Source organism: Solanum stenotomum, chromosome 10, assembly GCF_019186545.1.
Source record: "Solanum stenotomum isolate F172 chromosome 10, ASM1918654v1, whole genome shotgun sequence".
In the NCBI taxonomy this organism is placed as follows: Eukaryota; Viridiplantae; Streptophyta; class Magnoliopsida; order Solanales; family Solanaceae; genus Solanum; species Solanum stenotomum.
The window spans coordinates 27,640,924-27,668,150 of NC_064291.1; the positions used below are offsets into that span (position 1 = coordinate 27,640,924).

General features: G+C 34.1%; 1 protein-coding gene across 3 annotated transcripts; it reads right to left on the minus strand.

Moving 5' to 3' along the window:
* Positions 1–799: 799 nt before the first annotated feature.
* LOC125878168 (kinesin-like protein KIN-6) lies at positions 800–23,307 on the minus strand. Of its 3 annotated transcripts, none has more exons than XM_049559355.1 (22): positions 22,734–23,306; positions 22,411–22,610; positions 22,094–22,217; positions 21,884–21,978; positions 21,116–21,251; positions 20,800–20,865; positions 20,642–20,704; positions 20,061–20,111; positions 19,836–19,918; positions 19,635–19,749; positions 18,428–18,470; positions 18,102–18,307; positions 17,828–17,965; positions 17,369–17,578; positions 11,164–11,323; positions 10,793–11,022; positions 4,239–4,313; positions 3,858–4,029; positions 3,488–3,669; positions 1,825–1,952; positions 1,655–1,739; positions 801–1,461 (listed from the first exon to the last, which is right to left on the minus strand). In XM_049559355.1, exons 1-22 carry the CDS (start codon positions 23,220–23,222, stop codon positions 1,366–1,368), a joined length of 3,147 nt encoding a protein of 1,048 aa, XP_049415312.1. In that variant the 5' UTR covers positions 23,223–23,306; the 3' UTR covers positions 801–1,365. The 3 variants fall into 3 exon arrangements, with proteins under 3 accessions (XP_049415313.1, XP_049415312.1, XP_049415311.1); XM_049559354.1 differs by having other exon boundaries at positions 802–1,461; positions 3,488–3,678; XM_049559356.1 differs by lacking the exon at positions 4,239–4,313 and having other exon boundaries at positions 800–1,461; positions 3,488–3,678; positions 3,852–4,029; positions 10,793–10,986; positions 22,734–23,307.
* Positions 23,308–27,227: the final 3,920 nt, after the last annotated feature.

A 27,227-nucleotide genomic window follows, 5' to 3' on the forward strand; every position in this document is an offset into this window, starting at 1 on the left:
AAATGGAGGGTGTATTTGTTTTAATCGATGGGGTAAATGTAATAAGGGGCGGGTGTAGTTAATTAGGGTCGGGTATAATTAACTTGAGTCAAGTGTTGTCAATTTGGATAGGGTATAACGGATGAGTTTGTAAATTAATTTAAGTAAATAAATTGTAGTCAATAGATGGTTGTCAGGTATTTAAAAAAATTATTTAAATGATAATAGGCTATAAAAGTGATCAATATTGGACCCAAAAGTGGATGAAAGGGTATTTGGGAGCCAATAGGTGGATGGGGTAATTTTGTACCATTTCCAATAGTTCAAGCGCATTTTAGGTCCTTTTCTGTTGTTTAAATCATGAAAGATCACTTAGGAAGAGAAAGTCATTGAGAAATACATGCTATAGTCGGATGACAATTTCAAATCTTCTAATTTATGACATCTTTTTAAAAATAAATGTGTAGTTTAAATAATGATCAAGAAAAAAATCATTCATTATTTTAACAAGGTCATTCAACACCACGCGAAGCGCGGGTAATTACCCAGTTGATATATAATATACAAACTTTCAAGTGACTACAAAAATATATAATTAAAAATATGTAATTTTATAGTAGAGAAATCAAAATATAAATAAACATAAGAATTAGTCAAATAAATTCATAAATAAAAATTATATTTATATAGCATAATTTTTTAATGGAAAAATATGGACAACTTTCATAAAAATAAGTAGTGAAGGTTGTGAATATTATTATACATGATATTAAAAATAATGTGAATGAATATAAATGTTATGAAAAGTAATGTTTAAAAAGAGTTTAGAGGGATACTTTTGTCATTATCCCAGGATAAGTTATTCCGATATTACTTATCCCAGCCTTCGCAATCAAACAAGGGATTAAAGGACTCAAAGTTTATCCTAAGATAAACTCTCTTTATCCATCACACCAAACGACCCCTTAAACTATAGTTGTGTAGAGTAAATACATGTCATGTTTGCATATTATCTAACTTTCCCTTTACATAGATTAATATCACCTACAATTATACCCAACCAAATACTAAAAATAATCCAAAAAAACTTTCTACGAAAAATATATTTCCATGAACCTTCTTATCCAAACTAGACACTTAAATATAAATGAACTCGTGGACCAAAAAGGGATCTAATTTCACTCAGCCATCAGAAGAAACATAAGCTACATGAACTCTTCCATGTCTAGTCTTGTTCTTTTCAAACATTGTTCCATTCAAGTCTCAAAAAAACTTATGAGCTTTCAAAAATAATCAGAGTAGCATTTTGAGAACTTAATTGCAAGAGCAAACTGTTGTTTATTGCAGATGAAACCTTAGAATGCAGTTATCATTTTGCACTATGCACTAGATAGCAAGATTATCCTTGAGCAAACGAAGAAGTGAAATGCTGCCCTGAGTTCTGTTTTCACCAGAAGCTCCTTTCTTTTCTGCCTTAACTCCCTGCAGTAAATTTTCGTCAAACATTACACGCATGGTTGTTAAAAAAAAAAAAAGAGCTAGACGTAGAAAATATAGTATCTCAAACCCAGGGAAAGGACAAAAATTGGCACACTAATTCGAACAGTTTTAAAATGGATACAGATAATGGTTAATAAAAGGAAAAGGAAAGAAATGACAACCACCAGAAATTCACCTTTGGTTTCTCATTCTCATCCTTGAAGTTTATGCTGCCTATATCTTTTAATAAAATGGATGAAACTGGTAGAAGTCTCCTAGTCCTGGATAAAAAGTTTACAGAATCACTAGGAATAAACAAGCTGCATTACTAGGAGCTGGCATAAGAAACCAGAACATGTTACACACCTTTTTGGTTTATCTGCATTCTGAAATTTAGTGCCGGAACGATGTTTAGTAACTGCTTCAACTACATTGTTGTCACCATGGCCTACAACTTCCCCAGGCATTAACGTTGTTGATGGACCTAATAGTCTCTGAATTACATAAGAAAATAACCTATATTACCTATTTCTCAAGATATAAACAGTCAGATGAAACACATGATGCTGAACCATGGGATGAAACAGTCATCAACTACAGAATTGAGTTTTCTAGTTCTACTAAATAATGATACATACTTGCATTCTTAGAGCATTAAACAGACAATTTTTTCTTGTAGCAATAAAATAGAATTACATCTAACAACAATCAGCATTCAGAAAATATACATTTTTAATGGCTTAATACATAGTCATATTTTTTAAACTTACTAGAATATTCCATTAGACACCTGAACTAAGTCATGTTCCAATGATACACCTCAACTCTTAATAAAGTGTTCCAATAAGACATTTTTGGTTTAAATTTTTCATTATTTTTTTTTGTGTGTGTTCTCATTCATCTACTACGTGGTTAAGTTAACCACATAAAATATGTCATCTCCTTTAATTAGGCATATTCACTTCAATAAATTGTAATACCCGGGTGTTTTCTACTTGAGGTTGCTGCATAGATGACATATTTTATGTGGTTAACTTAATTATCAAATAGACAAATGGAAACACGTGCAAAAGTTTTTCTTAACCAAAATTTGAACCGAAAGTATCTAATTGAAACACTTGATTAGGAGTTGAGGTGTGCAAATGGGAACATGACTTTTGAGTGTCTAAATAGAATATCTTTCCCCGGAAAGTTTAAGGAGTTGGCTATGCATTAAGCCTTTTTTAATACAAACATGGGAAATATGAGCTACATCTTTATGGAAGTTCACAACAAATACTGTAACAAAACAAGGCCATGCTTAAACTACTAATAGCAACATCATTAGTTTCACATGAACTTTGGTAGGATGTCTGTAATCTGTTCCAGCGATTTAGCTTAAAATTTGAGTAATACTAGCTCCCTTCGGGGTGGCCCAATGGTTTGGGCTTGGGACTTCCATGTTGGAGGTCTCAAGTTCGAAACCCCTTGCCAGCGAAAGCAAGGGGTTTGCCTTCTGGGTCGAGCTCGTCGCACCGGGCTTGCCTAGTGCGGGTTACCTCTCCTATGTGGTTTGCGAGCTATTGCATAGGAACGGGGGTTTTACCCTGTGCGCACCCGAAGGGTAGCGGCTGCGGGTTTCCCTTGTCATCAAAAAAAATAAAATACTAGTAACAAAGAACATGTTGCAAAATAGAAATGAAGGGTGCCAGCTATCAATAAGATGCAAATTCATTTAAATAACTAACCCCTAAACTAATGTGGAACTAACTTGACAAGGATAATTAGATATAACAGCAAAACTATTGCACCTTTCTACTGAATTAGTGGTTGTTACACAGCAAAAAGACATCAAACCAAGAACATTAACTTAATGTACTGTTATTCTTGAAGACCATAAATAATAGCTTGAGACATTGCATTGCTAGCACTAATGCATTTTAGGTTATACCTAAGCAGGAGTGATAAGAAGCATAAAGGATACAACATGTGAATTACTTGTGATACAGGAGTTTATAATTAAGGTGACTAATAGCATAACTGAACTAACCCTGTCCTCTCCGTTTCGTGTTTGGTTCTTCCTCACCGGAAAAGAGCTCTTATTTTCAATGGAGAGAGATGAATTAGAAGAGCTGACTGTACATTCTGGAAATACTGAAATAGAAAGCATGTGGTCCTCTTCCAATAGGCAGTTCTCATCTCTGTTTATGGAAGTTGCTTGGGAAGTGCTAACTACAGAATCTTCACACAGAGAACAGAGATTGGTAATTAGTGCACTTAAACATAAAGGAGGATGAGACAGACAAACAGAAGAATGTTAAGAGATATGATACAGCTCAAAGAGAGCAGAAATAGCATCAGAAAGATTTTTATACAAGTACTCTATTGAAGATGAATAGAATGCAGAATTTTACTCTTACCAGAACTTCCCTTTCCTTGCTCGTACTCTTGATCAATGCAAGAGCATGACTCACTTAATACAGCAGCTGCTTTGCCCTTCCAATCTGCACTCTCTGCTTTCATTCCATTTGGATTCTTCAGATCTTCAACACCAGTAGCATCTCTAGTAGATTGTTCAAGCTGCTGAGCAGTCTATAACAGATTATGCTCAAAGTTGTAACTTCTAAAGAATATCATTCTGGGTTTTACATACCCAAATTTTCATTAAACTGATGGAAATATTTTTTGAGGTATTCAACTTCATTCCATGAATGACAACAAATACCTAATTATTTAGGATAGCTGGCAGTCAAAGTGTTCTATACAGAAAAGACCACAAGAAAGGAAAACATATGCCTTACAGTGGAGTCAAGCCACTTCTCATTTCTTGTATGTGCAGACCCTTCCAAATGGCGAGAATAAACTTCTGATTTCACCTGAAACATTGATATAACCACAAAATAAGTAGCCTCCTTCCGACAAAAAGAAAGGGCATACCAGTCTTCAAGTGGAAAGAGATCTGAAAGTTGTAGAAGGCTATAAAAAAGAGTAATGCATTTTATCATTGTATAATGCATATGGAAATATGCTTCAGTGTCAAGCAGCTTTTCTACCTAACCTTTCCAACAAAGATTTGAGGACTAATTATGCAGATTTATTATAGCATTAGAAAGAAGTATTCAAACATCTAGAACTTCTCTCCTTACAAATTGTCCACAAAATGCAAACAGGCACAATTCAGCAGTTATCTAGCTCTACAAATAAACTTAGTCCTTGTGCTAGTTTTAATTCAGGAAAATTATCTTGTTTTCTTTAGCGTCTGTCGAACATGCTAGCACAGCTCCCTTTCAATTATTCACTCTGATGTTTGGGGTCCGGCCCCAGTTCTTTCTTCTACAGATCATCGTCATTTTGTTCTATTTGTTGATGATATTACTCGATTTACATGGGTTTATCTTCTTAAAAATAAAAGTGATGTTCATTCCATTTTCCACAAGGCAATTTCAAAAAAAAATCAAAGCTATTCAGATTGGGGAGGTAATTACCAAAAATTGAACAAATACTTTGATCAAACTGGTATCATACACCGCAGTACATGTCCTTACACACGTGAACAAAATGGCATTTCTGCAAGAAAAATTCGGCACTTGTAGATACTTGTCTTACTTTATTGGTCATGCAAATATACCTCTTAAATATTGGAATTTTGCTATTGAGCACAGTGTCATTTTAATAGAAGTTCTTCCATCAAATGTCATTAAGCAAACGTCCCCATATCAAATTTTATTCAACAAAAACCCAAACTACCTTTCTTTTAAACCTTTTGGGTGTTTGGTTTTTCCATTGCTTCGGACTTACAATCATCATAAATTTTCATTTTGAACATCACCTTGTGTCTGTCTTGGTCAAAGTCCGAGTCATAGTGCATAGAAGTGTCTTGATAAATCCACAGCTCGGGTATAACTAGATAGACAAGTCAAATTTCATCCACAAGAATTCCCATACAAAGAAAAATTAGGCCAATTCATCTAGCAAGGAACCAATAGCTCATGGTTGCACATTCCAACCTCACTTAGACTGCATCACTATATGGTAAGATTTTTTCTCCGTCTCAACCTCCTAATTTTTCATGTTTTTACAGCTTTGTACTCGTGACTTCCAGGTTCTGAGAAGTTTTCTTTTATATGTATAGCTTTTGGTTTGCTCCGCCTCTGTCTCTTTCTTATTGATAGTGTTATTTTTGTTTAGTTCTACCCTTGTACTCATTACTTGTCGTCTAGGTACAGGTTGACTTACCTACTCGTGGGTTATAGTAGGTATCATCATGACTCGGGAAGTCGAGTTGTGACACATATTGATTGATCTTTTGAAAATGACGAAATCTATTCAACAACTCCCTTTTGAAGTCTTCCCAAGTTAACATTGGTTGCCGAGATTCTATCCAATAATACCAATTTAAGGCTTTTCCTTCCAAACAAACACATGTTGCCTTTAATTTTTCCGCTTCAGAAATTTCATTTACAGCAAAATACCGTTCCACTCTAAATCCATCCTAAAGGATCCTCTCCTAAAACTGATAGTTGTAGCTTCTGAAATTTCCTCCCACCTTTTTCTCCAAAAGTTGACATTGCTTCCCTTTTCTTGGTTCCCGATGGATTTGGTTTGAGAAAGGAATGCTTCTACCATCATGGTTCTCCCATGTTTCTCGCAAGAGACTCTCTCAATTCTTGAAACCAATCAACCATCCTTCCAGAAAATGTCAAATTAGACTTCACTTGTTCAACTTGTCCCTCAATTCTACTCACCATCCCTGAACGTTATTGCTCTAATACCAAATTGATAGACTTTACTACAGAAATAGTAAATAAAGGAATAAATAATGTTGTTTCACACTAGATACAGTGATACTACAACAAGAAGTCCAAAAAGAACAACCACTAGGACACTGCCATCACCATAAATTACATCCTAAGACATGAACGATTACATATCACAAACTTTCTAGACATTCAAGAGGCTAGAACTCTCCCAGAATTCCCTTTCCTTTCTTTGAACGCCCTCTTCTAACTGCCTTGCCCCTTTTTCTACATAAACCACCCCGTAACTATCTCGTGACAATTACTAAGTTTCTTAATTGTTTATTTTGGCCTCCTAGAATAAGCTTTTATAACTTGAGGCACATCAATGCCCAATTAGACATTAAATTTTCTATGGAACAGCCGCTAGGGTATGTTGATCCTTCCAAGCCTGATCATGTCTGTCAGCTTCATAGCGCTCTCTATGACTTTAAACAAGCTCCTCGAGCTTGGTTTCAACGCTTAACATATTTTTTGAGGGTCATGGTTTTCACTCCTCCAAGGCCGACACATCATTGTTTGTTTTTATTCTAGGTCCATTAAAAATCTATATATTGATTTATGTCTATGACATAGTGATTACATGTTCAGATTCCTCTAAGTTGCCATGGTTTCTAACCAAAATTAAGGAAACCTTTCCTGTCCACGACTTGGGTGCCTTGAATTATTTCCTTGGGATTGAGGGTGAAAAGGGTATCAGACAGCCTATTGTTGACAAAAAATAAATATGCGGCTGATCTATTGAAAGAGACAAATATTAAAGAATCTAGGTCGTATATCACACTGCTGGCAGTGGTTACGAATTTGAGCAAGACAATGGGTGAACCGTTGTCAAATTCTGAGCAATATTGTCAAATTGTAAGTTCCCTGCAATACATGACCTTGACTCGTCTAGTGTAATCAAATGCAAAAAATACGAAAAATGTTTAAGGTTGTTAGGGCTTTAAGTCCAATTATATTGTGGGCTTTAATGAAAAAGGCACAAAGGAAGAAAAAAATACAAATATATATGTCTAGTCCAGGACTAATGATTATAAGCAAAAATGACAAATATATTGAAAAAATTAAGACAATGTGAAATATCAATTGTCTAGTGTCACATCTTCAGAAGATGCTCATTGGCAAAGGGAAGTATGCCTTAGAACATTGATGACGACACAAAATTACAATAAGTGAGGCGCTCAACACATTTTGAGCAACGCTTCAGGGCTTAAATATGCTTTAAGCATGCCTTTGACAACACTAGACTTGCCCAGACATTGTATTTAGTGTCAACAAACTAGCTCAATTTAAGGATTGTGCAACTGACATTCTTTGGCAAGCCGTGAAGCGTCTACTGCGCTATATTCATGCCACAACCAACATTGGTTTGTTTATTTTCCAAGAATTCTACCTTGAAACTTCACTGTTTTTCAGATAGTGATTAGGCTGGCTGCCCAGATGACCGGCGTTCTGCTAATGGATATCTTGTGTACCATGGCAGCAATCTGATCTCTTGGTTGTCAAAGAAACAACCCACTGCTGCCCAGGCCTCAACATCAACAGAGAGTGAATACAAATCACGGACCAATGCCACAGCTGAAATCATGTGGGTAAGCTCTCTTTTTGCGAATTTGGTCTTCCACCTGTTGTCCCTGCTATCATGTGCTGTGATAACATCGGTGCAATTTATTTGAGTGTGAATCCTATATTACATGCCCGGACCAAGCACATTGAATTAGACTATCACTTTGTGTGAGAGCAAATCAAGTTAGGTAGGCTTTCAATTCGCTTCATTTCCAGTGCTGACCAAATCGTAGATATCATTACCAAACTGCTTGGACAACAGCTCGTCTCTATGTATTTTAGCAAACTTCGTCTCTGTTTATATTGGCATCAGCTTGAAGGGGGTGTTAGAGTATAACTTTATCATTATCTACAGCTCATTAATTATATTTGTATTCTTTGTAATTATCTCTTGTACTTGTAATTGTGAGAAATATAGGAAAAGAATATTATTGAATTGTTGTGTTTACATTATTACATTGAGACCCTATTTATAGACCCTAGAATACAATCCTTTACCAAGTAGGATACTATTTAGTATTCTTATTTCTATTTCTATTCCTATTCCTATTCTAATAGGATTGTATAAACCTATTCCTATTCTTATAGGATTGTATAAACTTATTCCTATTCTAATAGGATTGTATAAACCTATTCATATTCTAACACTCCCCCTCAAGCTAGTGCATACAATTCATGTACCTAGCTTGTTACAAATGTAATTAACACGAGGATCGATGAGGGGCTTGGTGAGACATCTGTGAGTTGATCACTCGACTTCACAAAATTGACAATAAATTTCAATGTGCTTGATCTTCTCATGAAATACTGAATTTGATGCATAATGCCGATAAAACACAGAGTGATTAAATTACCGTGTTGGAACTTCCCAAACCAAGCTTGCAAAGACTGTTTCAGACCATAGAGTGACTTACGTAATCAACATACAAGGCTACTAAACTCCCCCCTAGCAACAAAATTAGGTGGTTGCTCCATATAGACTTCTTCACAATGCAGCGAACATTGTAAGTGCTCAAAATCTAGTATAAAGTACATGGTTCATGTTGGAATCAATAGACAGTCGATATTAAACAAGTCACCGAAAAACTGCCCGAAACATGCTCATATGCCGGAGTATTAGATTTGATGGGTAAAAGTGGTCACAATCTAAGAAATAAAATTATATGGGTAGGGTCGGAATGATGTCACGACCCAACTAGAAAATAGAAATTATATAGGATAGTTCAAATCGATGGAACGACCCCATTGAAAAAGAGAAATAATATGGGTAGGGTCGGAATGATGGCACGACCCTACTGAAAAAGAAAAATAATATGGGTAGGGTCGGAATGATGGCACGACCCTACTGAAAAAGAAAAATTATACGGGTAGGGTTGGAATGATGGCACAACCCTATGCAAATCAGATTTAAGGAGTCACCGGAAAGACGAATGGAACTATGCAAATCAAATCTGAGGAGTCACTGAAAAGACACATGATGCTATGCTACTCAGATATGAGAAATAGTTCGGAAAAATCCACGGTACTACACAAATTAAATATGAAAAGTAGTCCGGAGAGATGCACGGTGCTACGCAATTCAGATATGCAAAAAAAGGTAGTCACCGGAAGGATGACACAATGCTACACAAATTATATATGAAAGAGGAGTTACTGGAATGATGGGCCCTGCTCTGATACCATGTTAAATTAGGTCTTAGGCATAACTCACACCCCAAAAGCTAGCTCAAAGGGAGGAGGATTGTCCAAGCCTTATAAGGAGTCCACCCATCTCATTAACCACCGATGTGGGACTTTTATCATTCTTTAACACCCCACCTCACGCCCAGTGCTTAGCATCTGGTGCGTGGGCAATTTTTTATTTTGGGGGCCCCAATATCAGGTGAGACGGGCCCTGCTCTGATACCATGTGAGAAATATAGGAAAAGAATATTATTGAATTGTTGTGTTTACATTATTACATTGAGACCCTATTTATAGACCCTAGAATACAATCCTTTACCAAGTAGGATACTATTTAGTATTCCTATTTCTATTTCTATTCCTATTCCTACTCTAATAGGATTGTATAAACCTATTCCTATTCTTATAGGATTGTATAAACCTATTCCTATTCTAATAGGATAGTATAAACCTATTCATATTCTAACAGTAATTATCCTCTAACCTCTTAATTGTTATCCCCTGTAGCTATCCCTTTTACTTTGTAAACTTATATAAACTCATTAGCGTATATGTCAGTAGAACAAAGGAGTTATAGGCTTCTTATGTCTTCTTATCATTCTCATTATTTTATAGATGTCCCCGAGTTAGGCTCTACCTGTCGAGTTACACAAACCTCCTCGGCAATTTCCTACCATCAGTTTTCACAAGATTTCTAGCCCATTTTAAATGGTTTTTGAGCTCTGATTCTTCTTCAGTAGCCACCCAGCCACCACAGATGGAGAGGAACTCCAACCGCTTTAATCCATGTTCTTTCAACTGTAATGGAGTTCACTCCATTCTGGTCTTTTTTAGAACCATTGCCCTTGAATGATCTTCTCAGCCATCTATCTATTCGGAAATTTAAACAAGAACATCCCTCCATACATCTCATAGATGTTCCCCCCAAATACATTTTTCCAAGTTGCAGGTGACCATCTCCTTATATCAGCAAGGGTGGGTCTAACCTTAGTTTCTTCACCAAAGAAACCCACTAAACATCCTCCATGCACATGATGGTAAGGGGAAGCAAACTACTAGCTGTTACACAGAAGACATCAAAAATATCGAAAGTAATTTTACTGTGTTGTTTTTCTTAAAGAAGAAACACAATAGTAGCTTGAGAACATTGTGTTGTTAGAAATTTAGGATTGATGCATTTTAGATTAAACATTAGCAGGAGCGATAATTAGCATAAGTTTCCTTGTGAAATAAATAGTGATTAAACATGTGAATTAGTTGTGAAATAGAAATTTATAACTAAGTGTTACTAATAGCATAACTGAACTGACCTTGTCCTCTTTGTTTTCTGTTTGGTCCTCACCCACTAGAAAAGAGCTGTTATTTTCAAAGGAGAGAGATGACTTGGAAGTGCTGACTGTACAACGTTCTGGAAGTACTGAATCAAAATGCGAATGGTCTTCTTCCAACAGGGTATTCGTGTCTCTGTCTATGAAAGTCGCTTGAGAAGTGCTGACTATAGAATCTCCAAACATAGAACAGACAATAGTAATTAGTGCACCTGAGTCAAACATCAAAGACATGTGACGAAAAGAAATGAAGTTAAGAGGTATGGTACAGATCATAGGGAGAAGTAGCGTCACAAAGATTTTTATACAACTACTATTGAAGATGAATAGAAGATTCAGAATTTTATTATTACCAAAACTTCCCTCTTTTCGCCCGTACTCCTGATCAATGGAAGAGCATGACCCACTTAACACAGCAGTCTCTTTGCCATTCCAATGTGTACTCTCTGCTTTCAGTTCATTTGTGTTCTTCAGATCTTCAATAGCACTAGCATCTCCAATTGAACTTTCAAGCTGTTGAGCAGTCCATAACAAATTATTCTTGTCAGGTTTGCTGAATGAATGCTCTCAAATGAAGAGTTCTTCCATTAAATAGAAAGAATTCTGATTTATATGCCCAAAAATTTGTTGTTTACACCCCTAATATCTGTTATTCCTCATTGTTATATCTCTAAAAATATGCTACATAATCCCTGATTATCTCCTACATATGGAAAGCAATTGATATCATATAACACAAGTATTTAGAGCTATTATACAGATATGTACAACTATTAGAATCTGTCCAACATGCTAACACTCCCCTCAAATTGATGTTGGTGGATCAAAAGGCATCAATTTGTCTACCAGAAACTGATGACGTTGTTATTAGAATAGGAATACGTATATACAATCCTACTTAAATAGGAATAGGAATAGAACATAGTATCATATTTGGTAAAGGATTGTATTGTAGTGTCTATAAATAGGGTCTCTATGCAGTGGCGGACCCAGAATTTTTGCTCAGGAGGTTCAAAGTACAAAAAAGAAGTTCAGGTGGTAATGCAAGTGCGTGGTAAGCGTAGTAGCCCCTCGTCATGCTCTTTGTCAAGAACCATAGATATTTCATTGGTTCATATAAGTAAAAACTAAGCTAATCAAAGATACCGAGGATAAAGATACATTGATAAGAATCTTAGTGGATCGATTGTATTACATAAGTTAATTCCTAAAACACGTAAATTAAATGATGAAAAAGGGAGCGAGACAAGAAAAAGATATTTACCTTATCATGCTAAATTTGACTTTATCATACCGTATTAAGCATTTGTTTCTACTTTTCTGCTTTTATCGTGCTCCATTGAGCATTCTTCAAATTTCTTGTGCTTTTTATACTTTTATTTTGTAATTTTTTATTATATTTTTCACTTTTTAAAAATTTTAAATTAGTATTTATTCAATCACATATTACTATGAAAATCGTCAAGATTCTCTAGAAGTGTGTAAGATTAGAGTTACTATTATTATAATGTATATTCCGAAGATAAATAAATAACATTGTCAATTATTTTAGTTCTTATAGTTCAATTTACTAGGTTAGTCATAATTTGCAAAAAAGACAAATAACGAATAAATCAAATAATTTTAGTTTCCATCTCTCTAAAATAGAATTAAAAATATAAAATAAATTTCATGAATTCTATGAAATTAATTTTTAAAAGGATGTTGACGATATTTAAGTTTCTTCATTCAATTACATCTAATTTACCTTCTTCTTTTTTTTAAAATATATTTCTATCTCAATTTCAAGTTTAATATAATTCATCATTTTTTAAAAGAGTTATTCAAGTTAGTATATGAAAAAAGAGTTACGTTGAAAAAAAATGAATAATAGATATAAGAAGAATAAAAAATAAAAATAAAAAGAATGTGTCTAATAAATATAAACAAAAATAAAATAGAAAGAAGAAATGGCATAAAAGGAAAAAATAATGAAAAAGAAGAAGGTCTAAGCCCTAGAGTTCCAATTTCCAAAGCATTAAAAAGAGGGAAAAAAATGTTGCGCATGGGATTTGAACCTGTGACATAGGGGCATCTACTGAACCATTTATCCATTGAGCCAAGCATGTCCCTTATTTTCAGGGGGGTTCATTTTAATATATATACGCATAAAATCAGAATTTGACCTTATATATATATTGTGTAATTTTTTGACGAGAGGGTTCGGGTGAACCCCCTAGACTCCACCTAGGTTTGCCCCTGTCTCTATGTAATAATGTAGATAAACAATTCAATAATATTTTCTCCAATATCTCTCGCATGGTATCACAGCAGTGGTGAGAAACTTACAGAAAGAAAATGGGTCAGCGTGAGTCAATTTCCACTGTCTGTCAAAGGTTGGTTTGGCTTTTTTTGTTTTATGTGTTGTGCAGAAACCACCACCAGCACCACCACGAGGTGCGGAACACTCAAGCGAGCAAACCCTAGTGAGCTCCTCTGAGTTTTGGTGAGTCACAGGCTGCCGAAAAACTCACATCTATGTCACCATGCGCTTCACACGCCGGCACATGGCGGCGGCCAGTTTTCAGCAAAAAAATATTTGGTAAGGACACCTCACCATTATGAGGCTGACCATATATTTATTTTTTGATTCCGACCAGTTCCCAGCAATCAAATCTTATTTCCGATGACTGAACCTCTTTTTTTCAGATAACGGCACCATTTTTCCAAAAATAAAAATTGTGAGAAAATTCTAAGGGGTAGCTTGGTAGTAGATAAGCCCAAAGCTAATACATGAATATTGGTTTGCAAATATGATAAAAAAACATTCATGTATTATTTGAAACAATGTTTGGTTGGTACGTTTTCAAATGTTGTATAAAAGTTATTCATGCATTAATTTTATATAGTGTTTGGTTGCGTTTATTGTAATCCTACATAATTACTACTTACATAACTTATGATGGAATCTATGTATAACTTCTGCGAGATAGAAAGTGGAATAAGTTATGTGGGTATTAGTTATACATGTATTAAAATAGTAAATTACATATTCACCCCTATTAATTTACTTTTAAATGTATACTCCCTCTGTCCCAATTTATGTGGCACTTTTCGTTTTTCGAGAGTCAAACAATTTAAGTTTGACCGAAAATTTGCTCATGGAATTTTCAAATTTTTTTAAATGAAATTGATATATTTGTAAACTACATAAAAAGTACAATAAGTCACAATAATTGATAATTCAAAATGTTTAAAAGATCTGTGAAAAATTTACGGTCAAAGTTAGACTTGTTTGAATCTCGAAATCCGAAAAGTGACATAAAATGGGACGGAGGGAGTATTAATTTACAACAAATAAAATAATTAATACATGTAATCACTACCAAATTTTTTTCTTTAAGTTTTTTGTCTTGTTAATTGCTTAATTACTTTTAATTTATTTGCTTAAATTCTTGTTAATTATTTTTGGAATTAAGAAAAAAGATAACTCACTAATGTATTGTAATCTCTTTATAACTACTAAACCCTGATAACTAATACCTACATAACTAATACATGTATAACTAAACTTTGCATAACTAATATATGTATAACTAATACCCACATTACTAATACCTGCATAACTCTATCCAGCTACCAAACGACCCCTAATTTCACAATGTCTTTCGAGATTGATATTTTTTACTCCAAAATATAGGAAGCTCAAGCCCTATGATCACTTCAGAACTATTAATAAGAAGCTCACACTATTTAGCTTGGGCTTTCTCGATTGAGTTGTGGTGCAAGGGTAAAGGTGTCAAAGACCACTTACCGAATAATGTGTGTGGTAGATAAAAAGGCAAAGGCTAGTGAAGAAGATGCAAAAGCCAAAGCATAATGGGAGAAGGTTGATGCTCAATTATGTAGTCACTTATGGCGATCTATTGATTCCAAGTTGATCCCCTTGTTTCCCCCATTCCAGACATGTTATTCAGTTTGGGAAAAGGCTCGTGCTTTATACACTCGTGACATATTTAGATTATCTGATGTGATATTTCGAATGGCCAACTTAAAGAAACAAGAATCTAATATGTCTACTTACTTGGGATAGGTGCAGGCAATCATGGAGGAACTTAAACGTAAATGTCAACTACTACGAATGTGGAAAAACAACAAGAGCATAGGCAAACGCTATTTCTAGTTCTTACACTTGTTGGACTTCCTACTTACCATGATTTAGTGCGTGATAAAATATTAGCTAGTACTGCAGTTCCTTACAATTGATGTATTTTTATCTTGTCTACTTCGTGTTGCCTCGCCTCCCAGTCACAAAGTAGTTTCATCACCCACCATTGACTCCTCTGTTCTCGCATCTTACACCATAGAAAAATGAATATATCAATCTATGGAGAATCAGCGATAATGAGGTCATTTTGGAAAATCTCGGTCCTAGTGTAGTTATTTCATAAGCTTGGACACACTCATGACATATATTATATTTTGCATGGCCTACCACCTAGTTATGATACTATTGCTCTAAAGGAATATAATGAGTTCCTTCGAAATCGCACAAGTAACCAGACATATCCACAAGTAGCATCTATTGATCATCTTAATCGACCATCAATAATGCACATATTGCTCAAACAAAATATGATGAGTTCCTTCGGTATCGACCAAGTAAGCAAACGTCTCCACAAGTAGCTTCAGTTTCTCAACCTGATATTTCTGTTGCGGGTAATTCTTTTGCTTATGTTTCCAGTCTAGCACTCTTGGCTCATGGGTCATGGACTCAAGCACTCCTAATCACATTTTTGGTAACAAATCACTTTTGTCTGATATTGTTTATTCACAATCTCTTCCTGCTATTACTTTAGCTAATGGGATCCAAACAAAACCAACAGGGGTTCGAAAAGCCAAACCCCTTTCTTATGTCACCCTACCCGTCTGTTCTTTATGTCCCGAGTTCTTGCATTTGTTAGTTGTTTAACGTGTGCCCTACATTGTGGCATAACTTTTTTTGATGATTTTTTTCTCATGCATGACCGCAGTACGGGACAAATGATTAGCTCGGGACATGTATAACAAGGCCTTTATTATCTTACCTCTTCAAATTTCTTCACAACATGCTCTATTACAGATCCTCCAGACCTAATTCACAAACGTTTAGGACATTCGAGTCTATCCAAGCTGCGGAAGATGGCACCTAGTTTGTCTAGTTTATTCAAAATAGATTGTGAGTCGTGTCAATTTTGGAAACACACCTGTGTTACATTTTCACAAAGTACTAAGGGTTGTTCAAAGACTATTATTTTCATTAGTTCATTATGGTATTTAGGGTCCTAATAGAGTCAATTCAATCTTAGGATTTCGTTAGTTTCATTGATGATTATTCAAGATGCACTTTGGTTTTCTTAATGAAAGATCGTTATTCACCTACTTTGATGATTATTCAAGATCGTTCTAGGTTCTTTTCTATATTCAAAAGTTACTTTGATGTAATACAAAATTAGTTTGGTGTTTCTATTCATACTTTTCGTAGTGTTTATGCCTTAGAATACTTATTCTCTTAGTTTCAGGAGTTTATGACTCACCATGGAATTATTCACCAAACATCTTGTCCATACACCCCAGCATAACGATGTAGCAGAAAGGCAGAATAGGCATCTCATTGAGACTACTAGCACTCTTCTGATTGAATCCCATGTTTTGGCTGTGTTTTTTAGGCAATGCAATCCTTAAATCTTGTTATTTAATTAATAGAATGCCCTCATCTTCTATGAGATGTTCTATAAAGTAGGGTTGGCCTTCAAAGAAAGTAACATTAGCGGGCATAAAGTATCACTAGAGGACCCTTCGGGGTGGCCCAGTGGTTTGGGCTTGGGGTTGGAGGTCTCAAGTTCGAAACCCCTTGCAGGCGAAAGCAAGGGATTTGTCTTCTGGGCCGAGCTCGTCGTACCGGGCTTGCCTAGTGTGGGTTACCTCTCCTATGTGGTTTGCGAGCTATTGCATAGGAGCGGAGGTTTTACCTTGTGCGCACCCAAAGGGTAGCGGCTGCGGGTTTCCCTTGTCATAAAAAAAAAAAAGTATCACTAGAGGTCAGACGAGAGATATCCCCTCTATACCTTTGAATAAAGAAAGACACATTCTTTTTATTAGGTGAGAAAGATACATTTTTAGAGCACGAGGAGCCAATTTGTCATTTCCTGGAGTGATGATATAGACAAAACAGATGCTCCCAAAGACACGTGGTGGAAGAGAAAATAAGGTTGACTTAGGAAACAAAAAGAGTGCAGAACTTGATTTTGAATAGCAAAGAAAGCTCTTTGATTCTCTACCAGGATTGTAGAAGCTCCAATGTCATGAGATAAATATAACAAAAAATATTATTATTGAATTTTTGAGTCTCTACATAATTACACGACTGAGACCCTATTTATAGACATTACACTCCTTTTCTAAGTAGGATTTTATCTACTAATTCTTTTTAAATTAGGATTCTATTATGTACTATTCTTGTTCCTATTCCTATTCTAACAAAAGGTAAGTATTAAAGGATCTAAAACTTGTTCTCCAAGATGAATCTTGCTTATTTACCTGATTGTAGTCATTGGACTGATGATCCTCCAAATCTGAATAACTTTTTCTTTCAAATTCATCCACTTCTCTAGAGGAAACCTCACTTAAATTCCCTTTCCTACTGCTGCAGTTACTTTGCCAATCTCTCAATTCATCCTCTAGTTTAGAGCATCTTGTTTTCTTGTTGGTTATATGATCTCTAGGAGTGCAAGTTTCATTTTCAGCCACCTGTTACATGAAAATTACTATTCAGTATAAACAAATATAGTTCCTCAATGGTAAACCCCAAGAATGAGCACATAAAGATATTAGTTAGGAAAACCTTGAACAAAGAGTATATAGTTAAGAAAATCACTACCTATCTACTTCAGAATCTCATCTCAACGTGAAATGGAAGAGAAGATCCAAACTAAAATATATATGGTGGACAAGAAAAGGAAAGTATTAGCAATATAAAAATGATTCTGGCACATGTACCTCATAATCTAACGATTTTTTTCCTTCCCTACAGCAGCAATTACTTTGCCAATCCCTCAGTTGATTCTCTAATTCAGCAGATCTAGATTTCTCACTAGTTAAGCTATTCCTGAGGGTGTAGATTTCATTTTCTGCCACCTGTTACATGAACACAACTGCTCAGTATAACCAAATGTATGTAGTTCCTAATTGGTAAAGCCCAATAGTGGAATCTTAAGTATATTAAAATCCAACACTAGCAAGTTATACAAAAGTAATTGTAAGTGCATTATACCTCAAGTTTTTTCTTGTATTCTTTCAAGACTTTCCACAAAGCTTTACCAAAATTTTGCAGAATGTGATGATTTCTCTCTTTCCTTTCCAATTCAACCTGATCAACTCTGAGAATATTCCCCACATTTGCTACTATAGTGATGATTTCCTCAGATTGAACATGAACGTCTGTCAAGCTGACATCCTTCATTCCTTTCGCAGCCGCCTCTATCCAACAGAAGCAATCAATTTTAAACACAATCCTCTGCTGGAAATATTTTACAGTCCATTCTACAAAAAAAAAAAAAAAGGAAAAAGAGAGATGGAAGAATTGAACATTTTGATAACCTTTATTCAAAAGTTGAGGACATTCATCACTTCCTTGATTAATCTGCATGAAAATAACAGTTGACATGAATAAATAATAGCTATGAATTTTTTGAAGGCCGAAGCTGCTAGTAAGGAAAACCTACACCTACAATGAGCAGAAGATTAGTTACCCCAAAGCTGTAGCTTGAATTTATATGAACAGTTCATGATATAACTTTGGATACAGAGCACAAACATAGCCCAATACATCACACCTATATAAAACTTTGTTTGAGTCACTGTGTAGTTGATAATGTCGACAAGTTTGCATTCTCCTATAATGATAATATGTTATTTAATTTTGTTTCCTAGTCTGTAATCAACAGTATTAATTTTGTCTCCTCATTTTAGTTGATAGTATCCATGTATATAAAAATAATTATTTTCTTTTCCCATTTGTACAATGAAATCAATATTATTACAGATGTATCTCCATGTAATTTTAGGCTTTTATTTAACTTTTCAGTTTTCAGCATATTCACAGATAATTTTGAGTTTTAGTTCACTACACCTCCTGGTGTTGTGATAGTATTGTTTCTATTTTTTAAATAATATTTTATGTTTAACCATAATAGGTGAATGAACAATAAATAGACAATTTTGAAAGAAAATTGCAAAGGAAACATATGAAAATCATCTTAATGAAAGAGCGCTGGATCAAAATATTGACTATTTTTTATAACAAAGAAATCTTGGAGGGTCAATACCACAAAATTATGAATTCAGTGTATAATAGGCCAATCCCTCTAACCCTTCTCCACTTAAATACTAAGCTTTTGTCTCTAGAAAGGTTTGAACCTGTGACAGCCCAACCCACACATCACACGTCACACTCCTCCCACTTGACCAAAACCCTGGAGGTAGAACAAGATATCATTTCTAAGCAGTATGAATGTTTAGTTAACTTGGTTATTTAAAGTTGAGACCCAAGACATTGTCAAAAGATGTTTTCTTACAAGAGTCACTTTAAAGCACAAAAAGATCAGAATGATTTTTCTTTCTATGTTGAAGGTTCAAGGATAATCTTAAGAGACTAACTGAAACTGGTAATTCAGTAAGCAATCACCTCACACAAAAAATTGGACTAGACAATCACCTCGCGCCAAGCCTCTGGTGAAACATGTACTTAAGCATAGAGCCTAGGGTGCAGGATGTAAAATAGAAAAATGGGACAAATAAGATATACCTCAGAATCTTCACTTTTGCTCAACTTCATTCTTTTAAGCTGCACATAGCTAGGTGTTCTTTGCACAGGCCTCTTATTGTGGTTTAAAATTCCATGTTCTTCAATGGTATCAAACCTGCATCAACAGTTCCTTGTTCAAGAATTACTTCTAAATAATTGAAAAGGTCAATGCTAAAGCAATTGTTACAACAGCCGTCATACTTGATTTTTGTATATGGTGATGCCTGCCTTAGCAGAATAGAAGTATCAAGGTAGTCTTCTTCCCCGGGTCTTACAGTTAGAAGCTGCAGCATGGACATAGAAAGTCACAAAGGACAATGTTAAGAAAATTGTGGAGCAGAAAAAATTGATGGACTTCCAATACTTTTAGCAGTTCATGACAGTTTGCAAATATCTAAACTGATTTCTGCAGGAGTAAATGCATACCAATGCCATCTGCTTCTTGCCTTCCAAATAATCTCGCAAGTATCTGGTCAACTATGCAAAAGAAGAACCCAGAAAATTACTAAGGAAAGTAAGATGAAGGATATTCTATCTGAGAGAAAAATAGCTACCCAGAGCTGGGTATACAATATCACCTATCCAACGAATAAAACCATTTTACAAACAGCCTCAACATTGACTTGGGGACTGGGAATCAAAGACTCGAGGAAGAAAATATAGCAGTACAGAACATATCTACCTTGAATATTAATCTCTAATTAACTGTGCAGTGACCTCAACACCAAATCTAGCACTACAATCACATTTTTGTTCAAGCTATTTCTTAACATAAACTTGTCTGAAATATGACTTGACACAAGATATTACTCTAATAGATCTACTGTGTGAAACATTTATTACACCTTCCTATGCATTATATAGGGAACTGTGTTAGATAACATTGGATAGAAGCAAAATGATTTATTTCAACAAATAGAAGCAAATATAAAAGTAACAAGCAGTAACTAGAGACCAATAAAATTTACTGGAAAGTGACGGAGAAGGATAAGAAAGTAAAACAGTACCAAAGAGTTTTGAAAGTGCTTCTGCATAGGTTTCCTGGGGTTCTTCTGATGCTCCAGTAATGTCTGCATAGAACTTCCAGTAGATGAATAAAAAAGAAGAGGGGGATACCTCGATATTCATGAAACGGAAGTCAGAAAACCAGATTGATGCTACATACCCTTAAGCATAGGCCAAACACCATTGACGTGTTGTTGATAAAATTACTTTCGAGCAGTCTAATCCCCTAGACATGAGTAATATTATCAGTGAGATGTTGCAAGCCAGAGAAATATATTAACCGCCAAACTTGCAACATAATATCTTAGGTCTAAGAAAGACTGAAGAGTCACGATCTTCTTCAGGTGGTCTGAAGATCGAGGTCTAACCTAGTCTTGACAGTAAAATCAAAGATACTAACAGAAAGGGATCTTCTAAAATTCAATAAAACAGCTTTTGTGTAATGATATGATTCAGTGGCCAAAGACAATCTGTACCTGATTTCCAGTCTTCTTTTCCCTCTCAGCTCCAGCAAGGTCAACTATGGTCAGGACAGCACTGTTTGAGTTATCACCAACTTTTCCATTTACCTCCTTATATTCACAGCGGATGTTTATGATGCACTGTGAACGACTGCAATGATGTTAAAACTTTCATCATGATAAATACAATTGGAACATGACTGTGTAAACCTAACCTGTCCATCATGTACGTAAACTAGAGAATGATTCAAAACAAGATTTTGGTTTTCCGTCTTCTATTAATTCTTTATTCAAATCCAATACCTACTATTTTAATTCTCGAGTTGTCCACTTCCCTTTGAATGATAAATCCCAAATTGGGTTTATCAAAAGATAGGGAGTCTCAGTAATTCTTTTTTTTATGACAAGGAAACCCGCAGCCGCTAACCTTTGGGTGCGCAGGGTAAAACCCCGCTCCTATGCAATAGCTCGCAAACCACATTGCGTATATAAATATGTAATTCGCCTCCGAAGATTAATGAAAGGTTGGTTTTCGCAATTGAAAAGATCATTATCGTGAGTGGTTCCATCAATCATTTCAAGTTTAAGAAGTACGAGAAGCACAGCTTTGTATCAAAGAAAAGTCACTTAAGCAAGAAATTCAACCTTTGAAGAAAATAAAACATATGTTTCAGGATATAATTAGGGAGAGACACTAGCAACAGTGTCTCAAATATCACAAACCAGAGCATAAAGCAAAACAACAGCCACAGACCAACATAAGTATTTATAACCAAAACTTACCTAGATTGATTGTTTGAATTTGTCATAGCTGTAGCACGCTTCAAAAGTCCAGATGCGATTAGAGATTCAGCTTGTTGAGGATCATAAAGTATAGCCTGTTCAGAAGCACCAGAGCGCACACAATTATTTGATCTCTTTGAACCGCAGGAGTTATAGACTGGAAAAAAAAAATGCAACAAAGAGAAGCTATACAGCAATTCAAAGGACAACCTCTCGCATGCCTTTAATCAATGATTGCTGGATAAACAAATCTGCCCCATCTTTAAGTAAATCAAATATCTTTTCAGATTTTCCTTTCTCAGAAGAGATCTCAAACATGGATAGATAAAATATCCTGCACGTGATAAATCATGGGCAAAAAAGCAGTTATTGAATGCAAGCATTTGAAGGACATACATAGAATTGCAACGTTTTATCCCACAATTAAGAATGCAATGACAGTTTTAAGAAAGTTCAAACCTCACGGACTAGGAAACTGCTAAAATATATTGAAAATCCTTTAAAACATATATTAGAAATGAAAGCACCTCCGTGACTGCATCTTGTTGCCTTCTTCTTGTGATAAAATTCGACTAAGAGCCAAAGGCACCATGCCAGGGTCCCTTCCACACCCAAAGATGGTATGAGTTTTCCCAGAACCACTTGGTCCCAATGCAGCCAACATGCCACTCCTACCCTTCAGAAAATCCTCAACTAAAGGATTCACCATTTTTTCATACACTTCCCTCTGCAACACAAATCGCAATATCTCAACCTCAAACTAGAGAATCTTGGATATATTTCAATTTAATACAAACAGCAATTTGATATAAATGTAATTTCTGGTTTTCTGAAAATATAAGCAAATAACCTGAGATGCTTCTGATGAGAAGACTTGTGAAAAACCTTGATAAACTTCTGATTTAATACGTTTGCCATCTTGTAAGCTCTGCGGAGGCGATACAGTTACAGAATGTGCATCGTTCACTGTCACACAAACTTCATTGCTCTTTTTGAGCTTCTTAGGCAACGCATTGGTGGACTTAGGGTTTTTAGGCCAAGCATTTTTTGTCTTCTTCATTTCCGCTACTTTTTTCAGTGTTTCTCGTTGAATGTTTAATGTTCGGATTCGCATAAATACCTTGAGATTCTCGGATGATGCCTCCGTAAGTTTTTTTTCAGGGACTTCCATGGCCAGAATGTCTTCGATAGGGAATGAAGAGATGTTTTGCGGCGGTGATGATGAAGGTTGGAGAAGCGAAACAGGCGCGGTGGAGGACGGTGTTGCTCTTGCTTTCCGGTGAGGGTTCCGTCGAACGGTGGCCGTGTACGGACATGGTGAAGACCCTTTAGTCTCCATTTCTTCTTCGGTATAGTAAACAGTTCACTATTATTATTGTGCTAATACATCAAAATAGGGCGGAAATATTTGAATCAGATGAGCGGGTATCACTTGAGTTTGGACCTTAAAGTCAAAAGAACCATGGTCTTTAAACACTTATAAGCGAGAGCCGAGAATTAAGGCCTCATTTGTTTACGTACTAGTCACGATAGCCGTGCCAAGCACGGCCCAATAACATTAATTTTTATATTGATTAATTATATTTTTTCTATTTTATATTAACTGAAATTTTTTTTTCTATTTCATATTAATTGAATTTTGTGGGGGGTTTTCATTGTTCAAAATTTAAGATGGATGTTTGAATTCTTTTCATATTTATTGTTTCCTTTAATTAAGTTTTATATTTTCTAGAAGATAAATTGCATTACTTACAAAGTTATATTTATGATTTTTCAAAGGACAATAGTGGAAAGTATAATTTAAATTATATTCTTTCTATACCACATATTCATATTTAAATGCATTGCTATTTTAAGGTGAGCTAGAAAATAAGTTATGAGTTATTATTCAAAATTGAAACAAAACTTCTAATTAAATTTGAAATTTTCACAGTTAAACACTAAATTTCAAAATAAAGTAAAATTTATTTTGCTAAAGTGTGAATCGTAATTTTTATATCCAAATGGATAATTTAGAAGTGAAAAGAAATGAGCGACTGCAAAAACAATTCTTTTGTCTTGTTCATGTCAACAAAAAGAACACGCAATTGCTACAGTATGAAAAAAAATAGTAGGAAGTTGTCAAATATTTCATACGTTCACTTTTATTTGTCTACTATATAGTAATATCTTTTTACTTTTACTTTTCACTTCTAATGTATCAATTTTTTTTCATATTTTATCCTCAATATTAATTACTTATTTTTCAAATTACTTTTCAAAATCTAAGAGAAAATTATAATAATATACTTTATATTAATCATTAATTTAGTAATGATTTATAGTGATTAATTTCACAATGTTTTTTAATAAAAATTAAATTTTGAATAAGAAAATATAATTAAATTTGATGAATATGTGAACATTTTTTGGCTATAATTAAACGAAGGATGTAAAACATTGTTAAAGCCCAAAATTCATGTAGGGTCTGTTTGGAAAGTCACTTGGTAATTGGAATTGGTGTAATTACTAGGGTAGTAATTACCGGCCTAGTAATTACACTAACCTGTTTGGTTGCCACAGTGTAATTACACTGTAATTACACATGTCATGTTTGGATGCCACAGTGTAATTACACATGTTCTGTTTGGATGAACAATTGCAATCATAAAATTATAATAAATTTTAAAAATAAAAATTAATTATTTAAAATTTATCCTAGACAAATAAGAAACTTTATAAATGACATTAAATTAAATATTTAAGATATACATTCCTTTTTGAAAATATATTAATTAATAAACATATTTTCTGTAACTAATATTATGAAAAAATAATTGATTTATATTTTTTCAAATTAATATATTTCAATTGAATTGATCGTAACAACTAAAAGTATGAAGTTTCTACGAACATCGTGAAATGCATGTTTGATAAAAAGAATAATATATAAATAAAATGTCATAAATTATTAAATGTTTGACAAAAATATAATCTATCAAGTCTAATTAAAAATCACGTGCAATGTAAATTCAATATTACTAAAACAAATGAAACTGAAAATATAACATAGGTTATAAATTCAAAACAAAAAATTTAACATAATACTCTTATAACAAATTTCAACATAGCAATAAATATGATTTATTTTTATTTTTTCTTAATAAAGAAAACGTAAGTCTATAACCTTACTTAACAATAAGTTCTATTTTAATTTAAAAATTAGAATACTAATAAAATTATGTTAATGAGAAAATAAGCATGGCATAAAGAAATAGATAATACAAGAAAATTACATAGAATCACGTAAAGTAAGGTTGAGAACAAGAAGAAAATGAAATATAATAATATAAAATAAAAAATAAACTTTTGCAATTTTTTAGAATAATAAAAAAAAAGAACTTAAAATAATAGAAGTAAAAAAAATTAAAACAAAAAAATAAAAATAGAAATTAAAAAAAGAAATTAAAAAGTAATCAGGTGGTAATTACACCATGTAATTACCAGCAATTCACAGCCTCTGCGTGTGAATTGTAGAGTGTAATTATCCCCTGCCAATTACACCAATTACCTGCTGACCAATTACATGTCCTTCCAAACAGGACAAGACAGTGTAATTACATCAATTACACCAAATACAATTACCAGAGTGTCCTTCCAAACAGGCCCGTAGTATTATGTCATTTGGCAACAGTAAATTAGCTTTTACATGTGACACGACACATGTAAGAATAAATTTGAGACAACCCAATCTTAGGTGGAAGGATAAAATAGGAAAGATAGAAATATAGGCATAAAAATGTTATAGCTAGATTTCTTTCTATCCAATCAAAAACTTCATTACAAGTTAAATGATAGAAATGCCCTTATAGACTTAAGCAGGCATGTTGATGGAGCGATGCCTGCTTAGTCCTATTCACATTCTTATATAGTTATCGACGGAGAACTAAGAGTCAGAGCTAAAAAGAATTCTATAATTTTGAACAAATTATACACTAATTAAATTAAAGTAGAACAAAAGAAATGAATTTTTGAATTTTTCCAAAACACGCTGAAGCAAGTGCGCCGATTTTAAAAGTCTTAACTAAAAAGGATTTCATAATTTTGAAAAAATTATACACTAATTAAATTAAAGTAGAACAAAAGAAATAAGTTTTTCTTAAAAAAAAATCTGAAACACGCTGAAGGAGGCACGTCGATTTTAAAAGTCATAGCTAAAAAGGATTCCATAATTTCAAAAAAATTATACACTAATTAAATTAAAGTAGAACAAAAGAATTTGATTTTTTTTCAGAAACATGCTAAAGCAGGCACGTCGACAAAGAACTAAAAGTCAGAGCTAAAAACGATTCTATAATTTCAAAAAAATTATACACTCATTAAATTAAAGTAGAATAAAAGAAATAATTTTTTGAATTTTTTTTCGAAACACGCTGAAGCAGGCACGTCGATTTTAAAAGTTTTAGCTAAAAAGGATTCCATAATTTCAAAAAAATTATACACTAATTAAATTAAAATAGAACAAAAGAAATAATTTTTAAATTTATTTTTCAGAAGACGCTGAAACAGGCATGTCGACAGAGAATGTTTGGTATTTTTCTATAAAATATTTTCTTAGAAAGCAAGTGGATTTTAATTTATTTTCTCACGTTTGGTTGGTGAAAGAAAAGACATTTTCTAAAAAATATCTTTTAGTTTTTGCTTCAGACTAGAATATATTCTTTAGAAAAATAATTTTTGACCAGAAAATCAACCTCAATAATCGATCTAGAATCCGATCCTGACACTCGAATTAGGATACGACCCTGACAACCGGTCCAAAATCCTACCCTGAGATATGACCCAGAACCTAACCCAGACTTTCGATTCTGAAATATTTTTCATAAATAATTTTTAAAAAAAATTGACGGGGGAGGGGAAAAGGGGTGCCTGGGGTAGGAGTGGTGTAAAAAATTTTTTAAAAATTTGAAATATTTTTCTAAAACAATTTTTTTAAAAGAATTGATGGGGTGGCACGGGGGGCTGAGGGGGTGGTTGGGGTGGCATAAAAATAAATTTTTTTAAATTTGAAATATTTATCAAAAATAATTTTTTTTAAAAAAAAATTGACTGGAGTGGCCTGGGTGGGAGAGTAGAGGTGACCGATAGCGTAAAAATGAAATTTTTAAAATTTGAAATATTTATCAAAACCCTGGGTGGGGGAGTAGGGGTGGCGAGTGGCATAAAAAGGAATGTTTTAAAAAAAAATTGACGAGAGGGGGCCTGGGGGTCGTAGGGTTAGGGTATGGGATGAGGTAAAAATGAAATTTTAAAAATTTGAAATATTTTTCCAAAATATTTTTCTTGTGGGAGTGTGTGGATGGTA